Genomic DNA, 26,644 nt, shown 5'->3' on the forward strand with positions numbered 1-26,644 from the left:
GTAAAAACTTGTGTTGTTTTGCCATTTAGTGGTTTTGCATATTTTTGTTTTGGGGCAAAGATGCCCTGCCTGACCTCACCTTTGTGTTTGGTCTGGATCTCCCCCCCCCCCCCCGTCTTTGATGCAGCAGAGAAGGGGAGCTAGGAGGGGGAATAGAGAGAGAAGCCACTGTTTCTGCAGAGGCATGTACATTTTATCTTTAATGTGGGGTGGCAGGGTTTGTTTTTAAAGAAGAGGGTGTGAGAGGAAAGGGCACGCACATGGAGAGAGAGACGGGGAGGAAAAGGAAGAGGGAGCAATACAGAGAGGAGCTTCTACATAGCACACCGGAATAGTACAGGGGGAAGGACTAAGAATCTAGGACATATCTGGGAGAAGGTGGTGTGGATTGGCGAGAGTAGGCAGGAACAAGGAAGGGGAAGGCAGTGGGATGGAGGACGAGGTGGGAAGAAAGGTTGGCTGGGGCGCCCCTGAACATTCTTCAAGTCTCCCCTGTGAGCTGTGGGTCGCCAGCTGAAAATGACTGCTTTAAGGAGAAGAATTCTTAGTGCCCACTGCAAACATCAATCAAATGAAGAGAATAGCATCACCATTTCCAAGCATGTGCATGCACACACAGTCTCTCTCTCCAAAGACAATATAAAAAGGCAAGTTAAAAGACTATATTATTATAAGGCAGTTTGAGCTACAATACCATAGCATAATATCTCTAACCTATTTTGGCTCCATTGTCTTCTTAAACTCAAGCAATCAGTACTCATCCAGGAACAGTAAGCTTATTATTATGCAATCAGGTTACCTCACAAGTTCTTGACAAACACACCCCTTGCAGATACAGGACAAAGGAAATTCTCTGCCACAATGTACTTCAAGTCTTTTCCTCTCTAAAAGTACTGCATAAGCTTTATGCCATGAGGTGAGATCGCTCAGGAATGGTGTTTATGTTAGACACACTCACAAGAATCAACGGGTTGAATGAGCAGGTGCCCTTCTGTAAGCTGAGGGCCTCTTCTGCATGCAAAAGAACTTTTTCTGCCTCTGTTCAAGACCACTGTGTAAGGAGAGAGAAAGACTATTGAAATGTAGAGGTGCACTTACATCTGTGGCAGGCATTGTGCTTTCTTGCACAAGGTCTTTTTAAATTCTCTCAGAATTATTTTATTATTATTATTACTTAGCAGCCCTTTTTGTGGCTTTTTATATGCTTTCAAATATTGCCCAACCCCAGGCTTCTTGAAGTTCATCTTTGCTGTGGCGAATTTTGTATTGTAACTGTGTTTCCATGGTTTTGCATTGTATGTTACATTTCATGTTACATTTTTACATGCTCTACCCAGAGCATTTCGGTTATAGGCTGACATAGAAATTAGGACTGTGCACTGGGATCTAGCCGAATCCAAAACTGATTAGGGCTAATCTGGGTAGATCCGCCCTTTGGCCAGCACGGGTTGATAGAGCTCAGGGTTGGCCAACCTGAAGCAATATGGGGTAGTCTAAGGCTGTCATAAGATGGGACATCAGGTGGCGGGTGGGGGGGGGGAATAAGGAAAGGCAGGCAGCTTCTGCAAAGAGTAGCGCAGAGCCGTTTGCAAAGGGGCTTTCAATCAGTCACACATTGCACTTGGCTTTGTGTGCCTGTTCCCAGTAGGGGAACATCAGTACACAGTCAAACTGAGCAAAACTGAACCCAAAATTAAGCACAAAAATGGCTGAAAGTCATACTCCTTTTCAGGAGGTCAATACAGATGGGTTGTATCTAGGCACTGAAGGCGGCAAAATGTTGAGCAGAGACAGCCTTGCCAAATGTCCCTATTTTCCAGGGATGTCCCTGATTTAGAGAAGCCATCCCAGTTTCTGAATTGATCCCAGAATGTCCCGCTTTTCCTTAGGATACCCCTATTTTCATTGACAAAATATTGGAGGGTATGGAGTTATCCAACACCTGAGCTGTCTGAAGGAAGCCCTATACAGTGGTACCTCAGGTTTAAAGAACTTAATTCATTCTGGAGGTCCGTTCTTAACCTGAAACTGTTCTTAACCTGAAGCACCACTTTAGCTAATGGGGCCTCCTGCTGCAGCCGTGCCGCCAGAGCACAATTTCTGTTCTCATCCTGAAGCAAAGTTCTTAACCCGAGGTAATATTTCTGGGTTAGCGGAGTCTGTAACCTGAAGCATCTGTAACCTGAAGCATATGTAACCCGAGGTACCACTGTATAAGGATGTTTTTTATGTTTAATGTTTTATTATGTTTTTTTAATATAGGAAGCTGCCTAGAGTGCAGGGGCAATTCAATAAGATGTGTGGGGTATAAATAGTAAAATTATCATTATGCAATGGGATGTCCCTATTTTCATCAGAAAAATGTTGAAGGGTATGCAGAAAGTGAGAGAGGGATAGGCGTAGGCTTTTGCACAGCATCAAAAGCACAGAAGAGGCCCTTGGGATTCCTAGGCTGAGTGTAAGTGTGAATTTAACTACGTTGATGGCAGAGGAGAAAGATTTTTTATCACACTGTTCCATCCGTTAGATTACTCCCACCAAATGGCTTTCAATACAAAAGTCACAAATGCAGTAAAAACTATTCAGACTCTTGCTGAGGTACTTTGGACCCAAGCCATTTAGGACTTTAAAGGTCAGTGTCAGCATTTTATCAGCTGATTGATGGGAAAAGAGGATTGCAATTGGATAAGTACAATGCACCATCAAAGATAATGGAATTATTCATTGTATGTTTCAAGGATCAGTAGGTTTTGTGACAATTTACCGTCTGCACACCAGGTTTGATAACCTCCTTAAACTTAATGTTCTAGACTAATAGATAATAACAAATGTCTGATGTCTTGATGTAGTGAGTACACAAGAATTCACACCTCACTGAAACTTTTTTGTGTGATTTGCAATAAACATATGGGAATATTCTAACCATGGTATATTGCTGAGAATATTAATCTTGTATTCTTGTCAGTCCTGCTTGTTTATTTTATTGTCTTATTTCTTATATTTTTAAACTTTTGTGTATTATATAATATTGTAAGACAGGACTAGTACTGGGCCCACAGAAAAATGAAGCAAAGTGCTGAAAAGAAGTTGTGTGTCAAACAGTGGTGAAAAATCAACCCAAAAGATCACTGAAGGGGAGCACATTTCACAGGCAGGTAAAATGTTCACAAAATGGGTATTTATTAAGTCAAAATAAAAGCGGCAGAATCTTTGGTTCCATCAGACTAAAATCTAGTTTTATACAGAATGTGGATTGTGCAAAAATATAAAAGGGTCAGTAAAAATATTGTCACCCCAAGAGTGTAAATACTGAAAGACGTGTAATAAAGGATCTCATTGTTTAGTTTGGACTCTTCCATTTTCCTAAAAATGGAGAACAAATAGGAACATCAAAAGGAAGTGAACTGAACAAGGTCAACGGAGCAGGGCAAATCTAAATGGTGAAGTCCACTGCAACATGATGAAGATTATTGAAATTACTGGATGCTTACAAAGTGAAATATACTCCATGTTGATTTCCAGGAATAAATGTTGTCAGGATATCCTGCTTATATTCAGGTAATCAGCTTCTCTATCATCCATGACACAAATAACTAAACATCCTATTCTTCAGCTCCCATTACATTAAAAGTCTAGCCTATATGACATGTCTCCTTGATGTGATATTGCCAGCTAATTAGCTGAATGATTTAAAGCCTTCAAGATGTTTTCCCATATGAGCTAGTTGCATATCCATTTGTTCTTTTTCCTGTTCCTGTGTATATAACTGAGCCAACCTCAAAAAGAGTGGATGAAATTAATCCATCACAAGTAAATGGACAAGAATCATGTTGTCCTGGTCATCAATATGCAATGCTCAACACTGAGATAAAACATGAATTTCTTTGAAGTTTGGAATAATTATTAACATGTTTCTTTACCATGCAATCCATAATACACATATACTCAGAAGTATATATTCAGAAGTATGCTGAAGTCATCTTGAGTTCCATGAAGCTTAATCCAAGGTAAGTGAGTATCAAATTATAAACCCAAAATAAGAAGGGACCAAACGTTTTTTACAGGTGGTAACCATTTTAGGCATGTCCAATTGAAGCATGATTGCTTATGTCCAGGTCCTTTTGGACCCAGAAGGGGGCAGGGTGGGGTATAATGGGGCAGGTCACACTTATGTACACTCCGCTGATGCACACCTGGGTCGGAAACAGAACCCCCACACAAAATGGTCACCACCTGTATTTAATATGTGCAGATAATTCTAGACATGCAAACTCAGATGCTACTCCCCTGAGTTCAATGAAACAGAGTTCTAATGAAGTGTGTATAGAATCACAGCCTAAGCCAGCAATCCAAACCTGCTGATGTGACCACTTAGGCTCTGCTGATCAACCACTGCATCCACAGTCCAGACATTCACTCCTTGCATCACTAATTGAATACATATGTCATGCTAGACAAGGGAGAGTAAAAGATAAAGAGACAAAGGAAGGCTGGCTGTGTAGATCACAATTTTCATTACTAAGCTTTCAGCCATCACTTGACATGCACTTTCAAGCTGGAAACATACATCAATACAATTAAAGCTGAAATTCCAAAGAAGCTATATTCTGAATCTGACTCAGATGAGATTCTGAATCTGGATTTGAATCTGAATGTTTATAATCTGAATCTGGATTTGTTATATCCTATACCCCCAGAATTTCAACCTTTATCTTAAGACCGAAGTGAATGCTCGACATTCATCCTTAATATATTTGGGGCAACCCATCATATCCTTATTTATAATCAAAGTATTCCTCATAATAATAAAAAAGTACCATAAACAGGAAAAAATGTGATACCTTAATTGTGGAATGCTCTCCCCTTTGAAATTTAGCAAGTATCTACTCTGTTTTCACTCAGATGTACCTTAAAATGTGGCTCTTCGGTCATACCTTTGAAAGTTAATAATGCCCAGCTGGAATGACAGTGTTCTTTTACAGTTTCTGTGATGAATTGTTAGGTGCATTTTATTCTGCTCTTAATTATTAGGGAGTGTACATTTTTAGACTGATATTCTTTTCACCGGTCACAAAATCTCTGGATGTAGGGTAGGGTATAAATGATACAAATAATAATAAAATAAATGAATAAATAAAAATATCCTGAAGGACTTTTAAACTTCTGAAACATGTCATCAAATTCAAGTGATCTAAAAGGTTAAGCTTAAAAAGGAGTGTGATCAACAAATCTTCCCCTTGCTTTAGAAATACAGAGATAGCAGAAAACTTGTCCATGTCTTGTAGGCTTTGTGTTCAAAACCTACATGTAACATTGACAGTGACACCATTATCAAATAACAATGCACAATCATAATAAATACCAGCAATTATTTCACCCATTCACCAGTGGTACTTCTTCTTCTAAGCAATGTGAATGATACAATTACAGCTTGTCACAGTGGGAGTCCTTAATTAAGACAAAAACATAAAATATATGGGAGTGGGAGAGGTGTATTCAGATAGGTTCATTAAAGGTACTTTGTTTCTTTCTCAGAATCTCATTAGTCTATCACAGCTCATTGGGCAAAACCCCTAAATGTGGCTAGGATAAGTGTGGCATATAGAATCTTAAGAAAACGGGAAAGGGCTCTGTATTATCTCTGCTCTGCTTGAGTTGCAGCAATGCCATTATCTATCTGACAGTTGTGCTTTAGCATTATAATTTTTAAAACTGCACATTACCTAGAGGACTATTACATCTCACTTGGTGTTTCATTGGTTACACATATCTGGGACATGGAATGACACATATTCATCAGAACACAGCTAGAAATGTCTCTCCCCACCCTCAACATACAGACATACTTTTGAATAAGCTGAGTTGTGGCAAGAACTAACATAAAGCAGGTCCCAGGTGGTCTCAGAATTGCTTGTGCAAATACATATACTCCAAATCTTTGGAATTGGATATGAGACAGGCCACTGTTGTTATAGCCAAAACACAGCCATCATTATAAAGGAGACAATGTATGGCATGCAGTTTGAAGCAAATAAAAATAAAAATACTGTTTATGGGGGGTGCTCTGAGTTAGTCATTTTGCATTTAATTGAGGTTTGAACATACATCTGGTGCTCGGGGGGGGGGGAACCCACCTAGCTTGGAATTCAGTGACCCACCCTGCAAAATTTAGGAAGTATTTAATGACATAGTTTGAAAGAATTGAGGCAGTGAAGGGGCAAGAATCAATGCAGAAATGAAATCAGGTCTCTAAAGAATGCAACAAAGTCCACATTCAAAGCTGATTTCCCTCTGCAATGGCAGCTATACAGATTTAGCCTCCCAAAGTAGGAATTGCAGGAATTGCAGAATTTCTGCTGCTACAACAAGGATCTGCTTGCTTTGTGTTATTTTCTTGTGAAAGTCAATGCTTATATTAAAATGTGAAGCTCTGGTAATTAAGTAAGTAAATGATGAATTCACACCAAACTGGCTTTGATGTATCTGAAAGGAACAGTTGCAGACTCCTTAAGGGTTCTTATTAGATGAGCCTTCGTCATCTAACCATGCATTTTTCTCACAAATAATCCCTCAGATGCCCCAATAAGTTACATATAAAGACAAGTGCACACAAATGCAATTAGGGAGCGTGGCTGGAAACTCTTTACCCACATCCATTAAAAAAAAATTCCTGGGGTTGATTCCTAATTACAACTCAGTTATCAACACATGGTTTTCATAATATATTCAATAAGCATTTTATCTTTCTGTCACTGCTATTACTATTTGTCTCATTAGGACAAGAATGAAAAATAAGTATTCAGGAAATCTTTTGATAGTTCTATTCATGATTTAATGCTGTTTCATCTAGTAGCTTAGCAAAAGGCTTTGAAAAAAACACCACAAATAAAAATAGCACCTTTAAAATATTTATTTATAAAGAGGCTTCATTATCATTAATTAATTTCCCACTTGGCTCATGAACTTTGTCATATTCTCCCCTCTTTACATTGCAAATAAATTTTAAAAATCCCAACAGAGTATTCTAAAAATTCCAAGGGTACTAAATACTAATTATGGTGATATATACTTGTAACTCAGTATCTTCCCAAAAACCCCCACACCAGATGTGTTGCATTGTGTGATAACTATATTTTGAAAGTTGGAATATGTTATATAACTAATAGGAATTAAGCTTCTACAATGAAATGATTTATCCAGCGTGCTATTCCACCATGATTCCTAAGGATGCAAGCAAATGCAAGAATCAGGGACGCTAAACCTTTTAACACAGGTTGGTTGGAGAATTTCCAAAGATTTAAAAAGTGAACAGAAGTAGACTTGGTTTTCAGCTAACATTAAGCCAAATGGCTAAACATAGGCACATGAGAATGTGGTTACTAACAGGAAAATTCACGGCTGTTTTGCTCCTCCTTCTGAACTGCTCCTGTACTACTGGACCTAAGCCATCATTTGGCTTAGCATTACATTAAAACTCAGGCTTGTGGTTTATCTCTCTGAGAGACAAATATTCCTATCTGCTTCTGGGTGTTTCTTCTAATCCAATTTTCCAAACTGGAATGAAGCAATTGTATTGGGATTTTTTTTAAAAAAGTGAAATCTTTCCTCCAGTGTTGTTTTCCCAATTTAAATTACCACCGCTGCCTGAAAAGCTGGTATTTGTATCTATTCAACTATATATGTCTTATATTTATCTATTCCTTTCTTATTATCCTATGTTTGACTGTAATACAGCATGTGTTGATCTGATTTAACAGAAAAGCAAACTTTTAAAAAAATAAACAAGGGCAGAATTAATTATTGTCACAAAATCAGAGTTTAGAAAATAAACATGCAACACCAATGAAAAGCCTAAATGTTTGAGAGACCATGAATGCTCTTGGAAGAAGCCAGAACTCGCACCAGAAGAAATATATGCTTTCTTTTTAGGATAAAGGAAGATTGGAAGGATGGAAAAGATCCCATTCCTGAGACAATATATAGAAGGCAAATAGCATATACCTGGCTTGCTATTGTCTTCCCTGTAACTCAGCAACTGTCTCAGCGCTGTGGAGTGAAGATGGGAAGAAGCTAACTGTTTCCTTGAAAACTTGCTTTGGGGACAACTGAGCTATTAGTGTTCCCTAAAAAGTGACAATACTTTCTGCAACACATCTTCTAAGTTGTCCCCACTCCCCTTTGCTAGCAAACAAAACCAAAGACCAAAAGAGCAGGTAACATGGAGAAACCATAGCTTAATGTGGCATTACCATTTGCCAAGTGGTAACTTACCACCATATACATATAAAAGCTGGTTGTCTGGATTGTAAGACCAGGCGCAGTGAGCCCGGGTTCACAGGGGGCTGGCAGTGTGAGAATACCAGTAAAGATAGGAAAAGAGCTTGAGATAAATATGGCCACAACTTTATTGACCACAGGTGTAAGTCCTAGCCCAATTGCTGGTTGATTGCTCCTTTAGGGTTGATTCTGGGTTAAGGGATCCTCCTGTGTTCAGATCAAATGAAAGCAGACTTGCTACACCACCACTTGTGACATTTTAAAGCCTGTTAACCCCTGTCTGGGTCTTTGGACAAATGTTTTTCCTTGGACCTCTTTACCAGAGTACCCTTAACAGCTGGTTTCAGTTTTGGCTCAGGATTCAGTGACCAGAACTCATTTTGGAGTGCACAGAGGGAGGAGGAAGCTCCGTTGCGCAAATGGATATCCTCATGGGGCACTTCCGCTGATGGGACTGGTTAGGTGAATCCTGCTTAACTAGTTTAGATACACATTTTGCTAAGGTTTTATATTCACCCAAACAATTTTTAAAATGGGTCATACTGCACTGTTACAGTATCACAAGCTCATATTTTACACCAACACAACTGTGCACCTCTTAGACAATTGCATAAGGTTATGATTCCAAGTCTATGTTTAGCCAAAATGCATGACATTAGCCTTCTTCCCCCCCCCCCCCCAGGAATCTTAATTCCTAGCCATCTTGTTTATCTGTTCAAATATTTCCCTACTCTTCCATACATAACAATTAGACAAAATCATTCTTTGCTTCCAGTGCTTTTACACACACACACACACACACACACACACACACACACACAGAGTCTTTTTCAAATGTTTCCGGGATGTGCAATTTGATGAAGCAACAGTCACAAGGGGTGTTCTTGGTTATGTTCCATTATATTGTTAGCTGCCTGTGCTATATAGCCAAGTGTGAAGAAATAAGCCCACTCTTCCTGGAAACATCTTGCAGCATATATAGGGAAATCTTTATGTCTTCTGTACTTTTACCTGCCTTTCTGTCAAGAGTGCATGCTTCAGTTAGCTACTCTCCTCATATTTCCGACATATTTAATTTTGTCGTTATGCTCTGATGTATTGATAAATTAGCATAGTTAATTATTTAAACATTACCAATCATGTTCCAGATGGATGCAATTACTTCTCCCTTCAGCACTGTTTCCTGCCCCTATTTGTTTAATGTGATACATCCTAACCAGAGGCATTTTTCACCATTCATGCAATCTTGATTAACGATACATGAAGCAGTATATCCTTACCAAGTGCTTGACTGTATAGACTATTAGAAAATTTCTGTCTCTTATCAGAAGCTGCATGTGTGTGCCCAGCTCCAATATCACAACGCAAGGCAACAATAAAACATACTCGTTTTTGAATATGTGTGTATTTGCACCAACTCCTAGGGGCCCAGGTCCCTTCGGCCCACCTCAATAAAATATTTGACCTACCCCCCTCCATCGATGGGCATTTCTTTCTTTTCAACATTTGGAATTCATTTCCCAACAAGCCCTGTAAAAGAACTTGTAAAAGCGTTGTTGGATGGCAAGAAAGCTGGGATTGGGCAAAAACCTATGACATGGCCCTCACTATTGGAGCTAGCATGGGTATGTGTGCAAAGGGGTGGGAGCTAGGAGACAAATCCCAGCACCCCCAACTTTCAAACAAGAAGAGGAAACTTTGGTTTGCATTCTCTGGCTACTTCTGCAAAGTATGTGTGTGTATGTTGCACAAGCTGTCTGCAACACATATTTCCAACAGCAGGAGAAGCTCCCATTGACAGTCCCAGATATCTCAGATACCCCAGAGCTATGCAGTCATCTTTGCTTAGCTCTGGCCAAACATATGCAGAATTCTGTTTAATTGCCACACTTTGAATAATAGTTGTGGACCTCTGAGCTACTGTGTGTGTAAGGGAGCTCTGCACCTGGAAGGAATTCCCTCTTCGTTTCACTGGAAAATCCCAAATAAATGACTCTGTTGAAATAAGCAGGCAATCAAAAAATGTAGTGGAGTTCCATATCCTCCAATGGAACTCTGGACTGAGATAAAAGTATTCAGAACAGTCACAAGACTTCAAATGCACTGAACCAATAAATGATTTCACTGAGTCTTTAAAGGTATCTTGTATTTATACTTCTTTGCAATTATACTCTCTTTTCCTCCCTGGGAGCACTCAAGAGATGTCTCTTAGACAGTAAATGTGGAATCCCTAGACTTGTCTCTCAGAGCTACTGAGCTCAGGATAAGGACAGGGGCTTGTCCACTTCAACAAGAAAAACTAATAAGCCCAAAGGGATGGTCACTGGATGTGTGAGGTGTGAAGGATACGTGGCTTGCTGTGTACTTGGCAAAGTGGGCAGAGGTGCCACTCAGCCAACTACATCACAAGTTCATGGGGATGCTGGTAGACAGGTATATATATCACAACCTACTGCAGGTTAATTAATGAATAAAGTTGTATCTCTTATTTAATCTGAAATCTAGTGTTTTGTCTCCTTATTCTCAAATGTTTGTGCAGTCTACTCAAGTAGATCCTTATTTGAAAGGAAACCTCAAGTGGATTAGAACATATAAAAGGACTAAATGCTTAGAAATCCATAATAATAACCATCATTTGTTTATATTTTATCCCCCCACTTAACAGCCCCTTTAAAGCACAACCGCAGATAAATGTGAAAATTATTTGTCTTACCAGTTGCTGGCCTTGTACACCCCATGCTGCATACTGTAAAACTGAATCCTCTACCTCCGGAGGGTTTAACTCCCAAACTTCCCTTGAAAAAAGGTAAACATTTTACTTGAACACATTTGCACCATTACATGGCACAGAACAGCATCTATATAACACCATCTTACCTCGTACGTATGTTATATATCACATATGAAGCCGTATACGAGTAATGAAAAACCTGTAAAACAAGGAGAAAAAGTAGACATGAGCATCGTCATGGGATACATTTGGAAAACTTGGGGGGAAGAAAACTTTTATTCATGATGTTAGATATCCCATTGTCTAAATTGACATGGCAGGCTTGCATAAGCGGGCTTGGTCTGTGCTAAGCTGTGCTATCTTTAGCTGTTAGTACTCTTTGTTCCAGTTCACAAGTACATGTTTATTGTCACTTAATGAGTATAACACCATTCAGTGACATGCATCTTTGAATATGCACCACAGATCAAATACTAAAGATTGAACTTTCAAACATTATCATGAGCACAATACTTCCCAGTGGAATCATACATTCAGCTGTGTGAGTTATGAAGCATTAAATAATCACGGAAAGAGAAGTCAAGAGAGGTACTTGCATGTGTGTGAATACGGTCAGGATAAAGTGTCACTGGAGACCACATGATTTTTGTGCTGAATTGTAGCCTAGATTTTTTTTTCTTGTTTGTGCAGTTCAAACAAATAAACACAAACACCCTTGGGATATTAACATCCACAATTCTACCTTTTAAAACATTTTTTAGTTCTAAAACCACTATGAATCATGCCTGCAAAACTGCAGTAAAGATAAATAACTGCCCTTGGAAACTTGCTGCTTGTACTTTTGATTCAGAATAATTATTTTATCCAAACATATTTGGTTAGGGGGGGAAACCCATTTGTTACACTGAATTCTTACTAATTATTATAAGGTTTTCCAAAGCTTAATCTAAATCTCAGCTGAAGTAGGGAACTATAACCACAAATTAATAAAGACAATATTACATCAAAACTATTTCTGAAGACCAACAAACTAAAAATAATTCCTGTATGAGATGTTTTCAAACCTACAGGCACATTATAAATTAAGTACTTCAAATATTTCCCCCCAGAATGTTGATATGTAAGCAGTATTTAATAAAGCACAGAACTGTATTAGCATTCAATTAAAATAGAGGCTGATCTAATATATGCAATACGTGGACAGCTCAGAACAACTACAAAAAAGAAGACACTCAAATTTCTGGAATGAAACTCTAGTACAGTTGTATGACCCAATTTCCCACCTTACCTGGAAATTCCTAAATTGCACCCAAGCACAGTGAGGGTGGGAAATACTGCTGTTTGACTTCAAACAAGCATGGCTGCACAGTCACTGCAGCAACGAGAAACAGCTGGGTTGGAATGTGGACAAGCCCAACTTCAGGTGGGTAATTGGCTTCAGCTTGGCTTCCCAGGGGAGGAGAGGCAAGCCTGGGAGTGGATTAGCCTTTCTCTGGTTGGCCCAGAGTAAAATAGGCCCAGCCCAGTGTGATAAAGACTTCCCCAGTCTCCTTCCCTAGTTACAGAGGTTGTGCTTTGTTTTTGTTTATCTGGTTCATTTTGCTGTTTTGCCTGCTCCTCAAGATACACTGTGCTATGGTATTAGACAGACACTGGTTACTTTTACCTGTGGGCTTTTTGCATTCCTTACAGCAACAGTGCTATATGATATTGATATATATTTTTCTTTCACAATTTCCCTTAGCAGTAGGGGCATTGGCCAAGATCTATTGTTGAGTAAAGCAAGGGATCAGCTCCCCAGTGGAAGATCTTCTTAAAGGAAGTGTTTCTCAAACTTGGGTCTCTAGCTGGTTTTGGACTACAGGTCCCATAATCCCCCACCACTGGTCCTGCTAGCTAGGGATGGTAGGAATTGTAGTCCCCAAGCAGCTGGAGACCCAAGTTTGGGAAACACTGCCTTAAGGGACAGTGGGATGTTGCCTTGTGCTGGGTTGCAGCACTCCCAAGCTGCCTGGGACTAGACTATGCTTATGTGGGCCTATATACTTCAGCCCATGAGCTAGGGGCCCTGGACATTGGAGAGCAAGGGGGCTGCACAATGAATGGATCTTGCACTCTGCCATGGTTGTTGTAACCAAAATAAAAGTTGTGCCATTGTTCAACCCATCAAAGCCTCTGTCATTTACTGCTCTGACACCCTATTCTGGGCACGCAAACATCAACACAGGAGCTCAAGGTGGCATAGATGCTTCTCTCCCCACACCTCCATTTTATTCTCACAAACAATCCTGGTTGGTTGAGAAACACTGACTGGTCCAAGGTCACCCAGTGGGCTTCATGCCTCAGTAGGAATTTGAACCCAGGTCCAACACTCTAACTGGCAGTCCAACAACTAAAGTAAGTAAATTTTTATTTATACCCCACCCTCCCCAGCCAAGACTGGGCTCAGGGCGGCTATCATCAAATGTCAAATACATTAACACACAAACAATTGATTAAAATACAGCTTAAAAATTAGAATCAGGATAAAATTAAATGACTGCCCATGAAATTACAACCATAGGGGTCGGGAACCTCAAGTATGCATCAGTGCCAGCTATCCATGTATGCAATTATGCTAACGAACTGGAGTTCCAATAACATTCTGTAGCAGGCTTTAAAGTCACCGTCTTCTTTAAAGTGGTGTGATACCAACATAAAGCCACTGAATTTGAAATTAATTAGGAACGTTTGAGTAAATGTTCATTATAAGAACCCCAGTCTGTGTGGAAACTGGTTCGTCCCCACATGGTGAGGAGAGCACAGTGTCGAATGAGACAACATGTTGGTGGGACAATCATTTGGGTCAATGGAATGCAAAATAGCATTCCCATGGGAGGAAGTTAAAGGTTCAATGACAAAGACCAAGTGTACTTGCTTGATCATGCTCACATGATTGCGGCTTTCAAATGAACTCTCAAGTCATATGGAAAAACATCATGGAAAAACAACTCCAGCTATCATAGAAAAGCAGCCATACTTGCAAGGATGACTGCAGGTATGATTTAACAGGTAATTAGTACAGTATCTTCAGTACTGTAATATAAACATTAAAGTCAAAGGAAGATTACATGCATATTTTAATATGGTGATTTTTCTAGGTTTAAATATGGAAATAAGAAACTTACTGTATTTACAATAACATACATTTGCATGTTTATATTTAGTATTTCTAAAAGGCTGCTATTATATTGCCAACAACTTATATTTTAAAAAGTATTAGTTGTCAAATGTGCTTTAGAATAAATTATATTTTATATACATGCAGTAAGGTATTCTATATACCATTTAATTAATCTGCATTTATGTTTAGTGAAAAATCTTTTAAATATTTATGAGGCTTTTGCTGAAAGTACCACTTGTAAACTAAAAAAAATGCAGATTTTATAGATATCCTAGAATTACACTTCAGGCCTGTGTGAACAGTTGTTTATTTCAAAGCATTACTCTACAATAGTTAAAGTCTAGGTGCCTCCTTTTCATGATGTCATACTGAATATAGGGTTGCAGTACCCTATGCATTGCAGGGGGTTGGACTAGATGAACATTGGGGTCCCTTCCAGATCTACAATTCTAAGATTCTATGATTCTGTACTTCACTGATACACACAAAGAAGACATCAAAACTTTCTGTTGTATTTGCAAATAATTTCACTAAATACAAAGAGTGTTTATCTAATTAGAGGTTCAGTAGTAAGTGCAAAATGGACAGACAGATGTGTTATAGAAGTAAGAAGCTATCAGCTGCTGATGCAAAAAGGAATAAAAGAAGTATAACACTTCCCTGCAGTTTTGTTTAATATATGTGTGTGTGTTGATATTTTTTATTTTCAGTCAGTTAAACAGAGATTACCAAATCTGTATCTTAAGGCACTTCAACATTTGCAGTAGACACCCACTCTCGATTTCTCAACCCTTTGATTTCACTCGATTACAAGCACCTTTAATCTTTACCCAGGCAACTCAAGTGTCCTGATCACATCCTCTGTATCTGTTGCTTAGCCTCTGATCCAATTTCCCTGTTATTTGATCTCCATTGACTTGTGACATGCAGCTGACGCTTGCTTATTCCATTCCGGTAGCAGACCCATCCGTGTTGTCCAGTCACCCAGCAGTACCAAGGGTGAAGACAACCAAAGCAGTCTACAGAGACAATCCTGTAAACCCTGGAGTAAATCCCATTGGACACAATGGGGCAAATTACATTTCCCTAATACCATACTAAAAGGAATTAGCAATCCCTCGACAGACAACCTTAGAATAAAAGAATATACAAATTTATTATAGAAAAAGAGAAAGATTGATTGATTGGCAGGCAAGTCCTTAAATAAAAGATTTGTGATTATGCTCAGCAACCCTCAGAATAATTTCAAGGTTCTTGGAGGGAGATAGATATCAGGTGGTGTCTTGTACAGGGGTGTTGGACATATTTCAGCCTGAGGGCAGTATTTCTTTCCGGGCAGCAATCCAGGAACCACATGCCAGTGGCCAGAGGAAAAATGGGTGGAATGATTGATGTAAATGTTATCTTTGTACAGCAAGCTGCTTTCTACACAAGGCCAACATACCCCTCTCTATCCTCTACCCAGGCAAGGAAGGGGCATCATCGGAGTTCGAGGTCACATTGCAGCCAGGCAACACTAAAAGAAGGGAGCAAAGCAGGACCAGTGAGGGGTGTGGCTGGGGACGGGGTGTGGCCTGGGCAGAGTGCTGTGGGCTACAGCTTGGAGGGCTGCATCTGACCTCTGGGTCCGAGGTTCCCCACCCCTGCTGTATGGGAATAAAACAGTGATAATCTACATCTTAGAGAAACACAATAAAGTTTAAATTAACTATAGTTTATATAGTTATGTAAATGCATGGCATTTTTGTTTTTACTATTCTAGGAAGAGGGGGTGGGGGAATGGAATAATCCAGTACAAAAAGGATGAAGGATAGGGAAGAGGGTTGAGTTAGGTGGGCAGAGCTGAAATTGTAAATTAGCCACAAACTCTTCTGGCGTATCTGAAACAGCTCCCAAACTCAGCAATTTACATTTTCATAAATACTCTGACCCCAGAGGATCCCAAACTAGCACTCCAGTTTTATAAAACTCAGCACAGGTCCAAAACATTCCTGCTTCAGCAAATGTCATTGATGGAGCTGCAGGAGATGCCAAGGTACCAATTAATCCTGACTAAATGGGATTGCAAATTCTGCCTCTGATCTGAAATCATTATACAGAATACAGAATCAAACATAAACACGTGATCACAAAGGAAGCATTATCATCCCCCAATGATTCAAGTTTCCACTATCAATTTTTCCACATAACTGTGATGAAAGAATTGCACCTGAAAATCTACATATATAAGTGCTGATGGGATATGATGCTGTTCCATTTTTATACTGATACAAAGAAGAGTAACTTCTTAATGATATATTAAATGATGTCTGAATGATATATTTTGAGTCTAACATGAAAGAGACAATGAAACCCTTTGGTGTTGGCTTAGAAAACTAAACTCCTACACCAAGGACAAAATACCTACCCACATCTCAAGATTTTATTGGCCCATTCCATTCCTACAACAAAGCAATATTCTATACTTACTCAGCTTTAACTTATAGATATCTGACACTGCTAAGATTGCAGTATAAAGAAAATAGAATCCATACTTAATTTGCCCAGAAAATTTTCAAGCAGCAATAAAAATAACTTATTTTTTTACTTGTTCTGTCTAAGGGAGAACTGTAGCTTTCCTGTTACTAAAACATCTGATGCAGTTAATAAATTGAAATTAGTAGCAGCATGTCAGTTGCCTATGGCAATGTAGAATTGATAGATAGTAAGAAGAATATCTCCACTCCAGTTCACAGTGCATCTACTAAATAAATTAGTAAGACCATCGATAAAGTTTAAATTCATTTTATGTTGAAGCACCATTATCAATATAAGATGCAGTCCTTGGCTTGGTAGACTCATTGGGCCAAATAGTCCCATGAATCTCCAAATGTTGGGTTCTAGAGAGAGAACCACGACACACAAGCACTCCTTTGGTGAACCTGAGAATTCTCATATAGATATTGGTTTCCAATGCCATGACTCTTCAATGCTGAAATTATATTGTACCCTCATCAGCACAGAAATAATGTATGAAGTTCTAAGACTTAAAATTGATAACCAGCAGATTTAATGTCATATACCTTGCCAGAGAGAATGCATGGGTCCTAAACTGAAGCTGGCATTCTTTATTTTGCTATTTCTAATAATTTACATGCTTCCAATAAATTAGATTTGTAGGCAGTGCTCAATAGGATGCTTGCATTTAAATGCCACTGGAAGCTCTGGTCTGGAAGCTCCTTAGTATTTCCTAATTCCCCATGGAGTACAGTCACAAACATACTGCTCCATGCATGTCTTGTTATTAGGCTTATTCACCAGTCTTCAAGCTGCTTGTTTCTGTACCAACTGGAAGCTTTCAGAGAACTCAGAGTTTCTTGTATTGGACAGTAGACATAAAGCAGCATACAGAAGAGTTCATTGTGTTACATTCACTGAATTGAATTCCACTCAGGATGCTCCCCTTAACAGAAAGAGGGGAGGAAGTTTCACCAATTTCCCCTTTCTCCTGCAACCTCAGCATCACACTATTTCAGAAGGATCTTCTGGAGAAAACATTCAATAATATAGGGAGCTACAGGGAAAGTGCTCAACAAAAATAGCCCCACCCTTCCATTCTGCTAATAGGGTTTATCAGACAGATCAAAAGCCTTTCATGGATGAAAGCCCTTCCATTTGTGGAGAACAAAGTCTGGATTCAATCCATTGGGCTCAACTGTACTGCAGGTAAGGCCTCGTTCATATTTCTATACTGAAAAACATAAAATGTAAGTTATTTTATCTAACTGGGGAGGTGATTAGCTACATTAGCCCATTACATACTATATTGTCTCAATCCACCTAGAACAGAATGCATGAACTAAAAGAGTTTTGAGGACCTTTTTTCGAATAGAGAGCTACCATGGTGCAGTGGCTAGATCAGAACTTTCCAAACTGTGTGTCACAACACGTTAGTGTGTAGGTGTGTTGTGCGAATGCTCCCCATGCTTGTCCCAAGGGTGGAAAAGGATCGATTTATCCTCTGGTTTGCTAGTAAAACTGAATTACTGTGTCACGAAATGATGCATGTCTAAAAAGTGTGTCACCAACATGAACAGTTTGGAAAACTCTGGAAATTAAGAGAACACTGTAAACAACTAAAAACCTTGGCAGTATTTGAGTAATGCTTATAATGTATGAAAAACCATGGAAAAATGGATTACTATTCTTTTAACAAATTAGAGAAAATATGATAAGCAGTTGGGGGAAAAGATTGATAATGGTAACCATGGAAGGGCAGAGGGAAGTCAAAGGATTCAGGGAATCCTAAATGAAGAGGTGAATGATTTGTTTGAATTTGAATTTAAATTTGTTATGTAAAATATATTTTTAAAAAGGGCAAAAGAGAAAAGTTTGGAAAGCTCTGGCCTAGAGCGTTCAACTAAATCCAGGGAAACTCTGCTTCAAATATCACTCAGAGCAAATATCACTAAGCTCATGGAGGAAGTCAATGTCTCTCAGTCTGAGCTACCTCACAAGATTGTTGCGATGATCGTGTCTGTCCTTATGACCTCCACACTTACATAGCATATTGGATATAACACTGCTTGCTTTATATTTAATTTCAATTCCTGAATCCAGATAATTGGTCAGCTGCCTGGTTTGGAAGTGGTTGTACTCTCCCTGAAGTATTGTTTGTTATGAGAACTATTTCATTTACTAATAAGCAGCATTCAGAACTGCAATACAAAGATCACACAAATAATCCTCTTAGAAACTGTTTGAAGTTTCAACATGAGAATGGAATTAGAAGATCAAATTATTAAGGGACCAGTTCACTATTAGCCACTAATATATTCATCTCATTGAGTAAAACAAGATGGCATCAGTGCGAATTACCAGCAGATCAGTTGAAGTGTGGCACTTCTGATATTGTTTGCTATTCAAGAATTCCTTCTTATGAATAGCACCCAGCCAATAGTTACCCAGCCTAGCAAAAAGAATCAATATGCTTTGAATTAGAAAATCAGGGATAAGAACATTGAAACAGACAACACCGCAAGAAACAGACTATTTTGCTTTTCTCTGCCATTTTGTCTACTGATTCAATTTGATGGCCTAAAAAGTGCAAACTAGCAGTTATTTTACCTTCACTTCCAGGAATTTATAAAGTTATGTGGGTTCCTACAGAAGCATTATTGGGTGTCTTAAAGCACAGCACCAGTTAAAAGAAAAGAAAAGAAAAGAAAAGAAAAGAAATAAGAGAGGTGATTCCAAACAGATACAATGAAGTTAAATGACAAGGTCATAACCTCCTAAAGCATCACATTTATTTTATTCAATCAACATCAATTACTTGTCATGATTGATGGCAACTATTGCATATCATTGGACGGAATTTATGGATAGTATTAACACTTTTGGCTGTGAAATATTGCTACCATAACAACGATATGCTGCCAAGCCAAAATAAATATAAGAGAGGGAGATTTCTAGACATCTAATTCATCTAACAAGAAAAAAGGCTGTCAACCAAGACTAAACAAAAAAAGCACAACTAGAAAATCTGCTTAGGCTTATGCTGCACTACTTATCATTTTTCACTAAGATTAATTATCTCATGAAAAAAGTCATTATCTTTGGAGTGTTAATTAATTCACAATCAATTAAACTCAATGCAGCTAACCAAAAGTTCAAATGTGATACACACTGCAGATGAATACTATTTTAGAGAAATCCAACTATGCTTGCTACTATTTCTACCAGCATTGAGATCCCTAGTCCTGTATTTGAATGCATATTTCAATCATTTCTCTTTTAATACCTAACCATTTGAGATGAGTGAATTACTCAAAAAATGTTTCCCATTACCACATTTGAAAGCGTCATATATCACTATCAATGGAAATTCTTTTACTACATTATCTTGTAAAAAAATGCCTCTTTTGGAGTCTTTGCAAGAAAAATAAAACCAAACCATAAAATATGGAAATAATTTTAATGTCAAGTGATATAAGAAGCACCGCCCATGACAACATTCACAGGTGTTGTTCACAAATTACTTTCTAGCAGAGATGGAGGAAATTTTGTTCAGTCTGCATTTTTCAGTGAAACAACCTGATGGTGGTGATGATGATGATGATAAATATTGAGACCATATTTAAGAAGTTCAACTTTTGTTAATCATTCAGTGTAGCACTGATTAAAGTGATTGTAATGAGAAAAGGTTCTAATTCTAGACCATCACTTCCCTTTCCTCCCTACCACAAAATGTGACGGAGTACAAATTGCAGGGAGAGGAAGAAATCCCCATAGAGTGAAAATAAGGAACAAAAGCAGCAGCAAAACAACAAGCATTCCCTCTAGAAATTCAATAGATAAAGAAAACAGAGTTGTTTGATTGCAGCAAGAAAATGAAGATACTGTACAAGTGCAAGTAGTGAGCAAGCATGAGGATGCCAGAGTCACATATGCTAGGAAGGGAAAAGTATAGTAGGGAAGGGGGAAAGTCGAGTGACAACATGCATGAGAAGGGGCAGAACTTCAAGGGGATGAGTTACAGGGTAGGAGGCAGCAGAAGGAGCTATGTGGATGTGATAACCGAAGCACACACATCACAGGAAAAAGCTGCAGTATCCCAAGAAAGAAGGCTGCCTGCAACACATGGAGTATCATCCTGTATCTATAGAGAATAAAGTCAGAAATCCAGTAGCAGCCAGCCAGTCCATTTGCACCCACCAACCTCCCCGTTACCTCCCTTCCCCTTTCAAGTAAGCTGTAGTGGTAGAATCACCCAGAGCCCACTATGCCATCCACTACTGCATGAAGTGGAACCAGAAAAGAACTTGCTCTATCCCTCTTCCTTTGATTGACAGTCTTCAAATATCATACACCTGGCAATGAAACATAGTACAGATTATGAGCACAATCATTTCCCATTTCCAACAGTGGTGCTCTGTGGAGTGGCAGGACCACATAGAAAGTGGGGTAGCAGGACCATTGGGTTTGATGCCGTCACATGACAGCACTGTGACCAGCTCAGGAGCTATTGGATTTCAAATTGGCTCTGCCCATCTCTCTACCAGACTTTTAATTGTTCCACTTCAGGGCCCATCTGCTATCACTGGTGGGCATTCTGCCAACAGCACTCCTGTCCACCCACCCATTTGACAGCTGGAAGGGGGAGTGTTGCACCAGCAGCCCGCAGAGGGCCCGCTTAGGCAGGAGAACTGGGCGGAAGGACACTCCACCCCAAGCCTGGTTTAATGAGGAGGAAGGTTGGATTGTTCACTAACAGAGGAGTTTGAATAACAATGGTATTTTGAGAGGAACTCCTCCACACTATTTTACCATACTTTAACAACCCCAATTGCCTAATGTAAGGAAAAGCTGTTTAAATGATTGCCTAACCTGCATTGCATAATGACAAGTATGAAAACGTTGGCATTAAACCATATGGTTGGTTGTAAAATCAGAAGATGTATCATTTATGTTAATCTGAAATAAGTGGGAATATGATTTTGCTAATTACCATCATGCCAGCTCAAAGAAGGATCAACATCAGGCATATTGCTCATATATTTAGAATAAATTGTAATAGTGCTGGTATCATTAACCAGGACTCTGGTTTATCCATTATGAAGATTATTTTCATGACAGTTTACATAATAGTGGAGAGATTAAATTATAAGTTATAAAATATTATTAAGATCATATTTATTGACTAATTCCTGGTAATAAGCTCTAAAATGACCCTTCTAGAGATGAACCAGGGTTAATTTCCAATATCTTACTCTCTTTGTGGTTCCAGATTAATTTAAATATAATTACTCAAGCTTCTTGGGAAATACTAAGGCGCTTCCAGAACAGAGCTTCTTGTCTCACAACCAATAATATGGATTAAATTAAATGTTTCTATACTAAAATTAAATAATAATATTAAAATGATATGGATTGTTTTAGTTGTTAAAATGCATGCCTTCTGCAAGTACATCTGGGATACCATGCACAGTTCTGGTCACCTCACCTGAAAAAAGGAATTTGTGGAGTTAGAAAATGTTCAGAAAAGGGCAACCAAATTGCTGAAGTGGATGGAGCAACTCCCTTACAATAAAAGATTCCAGCATTTGAGACTTTTTAGTTTAGAGAAAAGGTGAGTAAGAAGTGACATGATAGAAGTTTAGAAAATTATACATGGTATGAAGAAAGTGGATAGGGAAAAGTTGTGACCCCTCTCCATAACCCTAGAATCCTTTAACATTCAATGAAGCTGAATGCTGGAAAATTCAGGACTGACCAAAAAACAACAACCACAACAACAACCTCCTTATGCATGGAACTTGCTCCCACAAGAGGCGGTGGTGGCCACCACCTTGGATGGCTTTAAAAGAGGATAAAGTTATCAAAGGCTACACTCTTTCTCCCTGGATGGAGGCAGTATACTTCTGAATACCAGTTGCTGGTAAATGGAGGAGGGGAGGATGCTCTTGTGCTCAGGTCCTGCTTGTATGTTTCACACAAACCTCCGGTTGGCTACTGTAAGAACATGATGCTGCACTAGATGAGCCATTGGCCTAATCCAGCAAGCTCTTCTTACATTTTTAGGTGTTCTTAACATGCATCTGTTAACAGTTCTTGCTGAACCTAAGCACTGAAGCTCAGTGTTCTACGTATTAGCCCTGAAAGCAATTGACCACATAAATGTAACTGAATAATATATCAACAGTCAAGAATGGCTTATTTGTTGTATTCTGCATTTCATTAGTAAAACAAGAGAAGAAATATGTAGAGAAGATGCTAGGATGGTCTATAAGACATGTGTATTTTGGTACACCCATGTTTCAAGCCTGAGTCATTTCAATTTAAGACATGATTATTGACCCTTGGGTCATTTTATTGCTCTTATTGTTTTGTGTGTCAACATTAGTCACAAAGGCACTGTAGAAAGACGTTATCTTAAATATCCAACTTGGAGAAAGGATGTTGAAAAAGAAGTCAGTGCTAAGCTATGACAGATCTTGCTGCCTGGGAGTAAGCTGGTCACTGAGTGAAGAAGACTGAAGCCCCATCCCAGAGAGAGTTTGCCAAGTGGCAGAGAGCTGGTGCTCAGCAGCCATTTCTGATATTTTTGAATCAGAGCTTACCATAATCTAAAGATGTTATTTTAGGCAGCCTTAATTGTTATCTGAGCCAAAAGAACTAAGAACTCTGCATGACCACATAGCCATGCCAAATCTCCCAATAAGCATGCTGGAGTGTAGGGACCCATTTAATGAAAAAGGACTTACTGGAATATAAGCTAGAATGGTATCTAAGGGCAGTCAAAAAGTATTTCATATTCATTTCAGAATGAACAAAGAACTTTGCAGCTGATGGGAAGTTTCTCGGTATGAGTCAATTTGAAATAAGGAAATGTGTGTTATAGTTAATGTCTATGTGGAGCTATATCCAGTGAATGACACACAATGGGGGTGTGTCCTACACAAAATAAACATGTTTAAAGGAAGGTATCGGGCTTGGCAGATTTATAACCCCTTTTAACTGAAAGCATATTTTTTAAAGAAAATCAATAGACATTTTAGACATTTTAGAGATAGTACAACTTATAGCCAACAAATCAAACATCCTCCTTTGTCTAATATAGCATATTTTCTCTACCTTTGGTGCATATAGTTTAAAACATTTCTTATACTGGCAGATCTGATTTAAAAGGACTTGGCTCTGCATTGCATTTCAAAGTATTCAGTCCTTTTTTGAAAATCTTCAAAAACATTTTTGGTTTATCTACAGCACAGAAATGGAGCTAACTGTTATTCTCTTGGGATTCCCCTATTCAACAGTTCCTTTTTCAACAGGTCTCTTTTGTACATTCAGGTATGCAGTGTTTAGAAATGCAGAAATAAAAGTGTATAGCAGCTCCCCCTCCACCCCAGGTTTTGGGAATAGTCTTTTATACTAGCAAACAGAATAAAACCAGCCATCATTAAGAGGCAATCATGGCCTTCCTATACCTGAAAGAAAGGGGCTAGCTCACCAGGACAGGATTACTTATTTTTTTACAAAGAAATTGGGAGGAAGGGAGCCACTGAATCACATTCAAATGCCATGCCTGCAGCAACTTTGTTCAGCAGTGTAACCTCAGTTGAAGTCTTTAATTTTGCTTCCCCTTTTTCGTTGTGCAGGACATCCCACAAAAGGGTTCGTGATAATTTGATTCTTTCCCACCCACCCAAGAAGAAATTAGTACACCAGGAAGCTGCCATAGTTCCTGTTAAATAAAGAATTAACTGTATAGATTTCAGTTACCCAAACTGAGGATGGGGACAAGGTTCTGGGAGAGATGCAGCCTGCCACTTGTGAGCTTGACCCTTACCCTTCTTGGTTCATAACACTGAGCACATAACATTCTCAAGGCTGAATGTATCCTGCTGTTGTGCCTGCCTGCTCCTCCCCATTAACATCCCAGTACTCGGCAGTGACTCCACTGCCAGGAGGCTTTGTCCATGGTGTTGCACCTCCCCCAGTGGCTACTCCTGCTGGAATCAGGTGTGTTGAACCAGCCCTGCCAAGCTTAAAGAATCCCAAAGTAGCAATACAGTGGTACCTCGGGTTAAGTACTTAATTCGTTCTGGAGGTCCGTTCTTAACCTGAAACTGTTCTTAACCTGAAGCACAACTTTAGCTAATGGGGCCTCCTGCTGCCGCCGCGCCACCAGAGCATGATTACTGTTCTCATCCTGAAGCAAAGTTCTTAACCTGAAGCACTATTTCTGGGTTAGCGGAGTCTGTAACCTGAAGCGTATGTAACCTGAGGTACCACTGTAATGAAATAAGATGGGTAACAGTAGTTGAAAAGGTCAGCTCTGTGTAAGCTTTGTGGAGACTTAGAACTTGCAAGGTGGCCTCACAGAGTAGCACCACTTCCAAACAGGAACATGCACAAAGAGGCCAGTTATGCTATTTTGTATATGCCCCCAAAAAGCATCTTAAAAAGTAGAGACATCACCTTGCCAACAAAGGTCTGTATAGTAAAAGCTATGGTTTTCCCAGTAGTGATGTATGGAAGTGAGAGCTGGACCATAAAGAAGGCTGATCACTGAAGAATTGATGCTTTTGAATTATGGTGCTGGAGGAGACTCTTGAGAGTCCAATGGACTGCAAGAAGATCAAACCTATCCATTCTTAAGGAAATCAGCCCTGGAAGGACAGATCATGAAGCTGAGACTCCAATACTTTGGCCACCTCATGGAAAAGACCTGATGTTAGGAAAGATGGAGGGCACAAGGAGAAGGGGACGAGAGAGGACGAGATGGTTGGATAATGTTCTCGAAGCTACCAGCATGAGTTTGACCAAACTGCGGGAGGCAGTGGACGACAGGAGTGCCTGGCGTGCTCTGGTCCATGGGGTCACGAAGAGTCGGACACGACTAAATGACTAAACAACAACAACAACAACATATGCCCAAAGTGAGCAACATAAGGTATTTCAGATTCTGTGTGTTATTCCAGAGTTTTCGTGTGCTAGAATGAATAATTTATACCAGAGGCATAAATATTTATACTAGTGTATGTGGCCCTCCAGATGTTGCTAGCCAATGTTCAAGGATAAACACACATTTAATCCAACAATATGGAGGTGGGGCAGTTTTTCCATATCTGGCTCAAAGACTCTCTATGAAAACTCTGGTTGAATGGAGACACTTGATTTAGCTCAGTTCCGCTCTAGTGCACTAATTCTGCATAGTATGCACTCAAAATGTCAAAACTACTGTATCTCAGAGGCTACTCCAGTCATTTGTCTAGGGACCAAGAGCATCTAACTCCATAATGAAAATGGCGCCATCTCACAGCAAGGTCTTCATATTTATGGAGTATATATACTCAGTCATAGAATTAGATATCAATATGTATGTTTGCATATTACATACAAAATCCAAGAAAGTAACTGTTACTTTTGAGTGTAACTCTTTACAATTCTGGTATGGCTATCAGCATCCAGAATAATTTCTTTGGAGTTGCATCTGGTCCATGGACACCAGTTGGCCACCGCTGACCTACACCTTATACAGTTTGTATGATGCAAGATGTTTAGAGACTGTGACCCTCTTATATTTTTTGAAACATCTGTGAAGGCACCAACTCTTTTCATTTCCTTTATTTATTGCCTTGTCAAGGCAGAGACAAAGGTGATTTAAACTCTCAGAGCATGAGTTTCTAGAGAATAGAACAACTGTCTATGTTTTGTTGTGCCTTCATGTTAGCTGGTCCTGAATACATTATACCAAATGTGTAGGTCATAGGTATTTCAGCACAAATTGATAGTGCAGATGGTGCAGCCTATATTAATACGGGGCTCAAGGGAATTAACTTTATTTTGCTCATGTTCTTTTGTCTTTCAACATTTGATAATTTTGTTGATGTATTTATAGAATCTGAATTTCCCATCTGTCAACAGGCTGTTTCTTGTTTCCATCAAGTGAAATTGGTTCCAAGCACATTATTGTGCTATTTTATGAA

At 39.1% G+C, this 26,644-nt stretch overlaps 1 protein-coding gene across 3 annotated transcripts in view; it reads right to left on the reverse strand.

Annotated features, from left to right (window-relative positions):
- Nucleotides 1-26,644, reverse strand: part of DPP10 (dipeptidyl peptidase like 10) — a 575,768-nt gene that overhangs the window by 54,544 nt on the left and 494,580 nt on the right. For all 3 annotated transcript variants that reach the window (XM_083707328.1, XM_083707327.1, XM_083707329.1), the window contains 2 exons: nucleotides 11,155-11,207; nucleotides 10,991-11,072 (listed from right to left, as the gene is read on the reverse strand). In XM_083707328.1, coding sequence (XP_083563454.1) covers nucleotides 10,991-11,072; nucleotides 11,155-11,207 — 135 coding nt within the window. The remainder of the gene's footprint in view (nucleotides 1-10,990; nucleotides 11,073-11,154; nucleotides 11,208-26,644) is intronic.

Source organism: Podarcis gaigeae, assembly GCF_964106915.1.
Source record: "Podarcis gaigeae genome assembly, chromosome: 1".
NCBI classification, from domain to species: Eukaryota; Metazoa; Chordata; class Lepidosauria; order Squamata; family Lacertidae; genus Podarcis; species Podarcis gaigeae.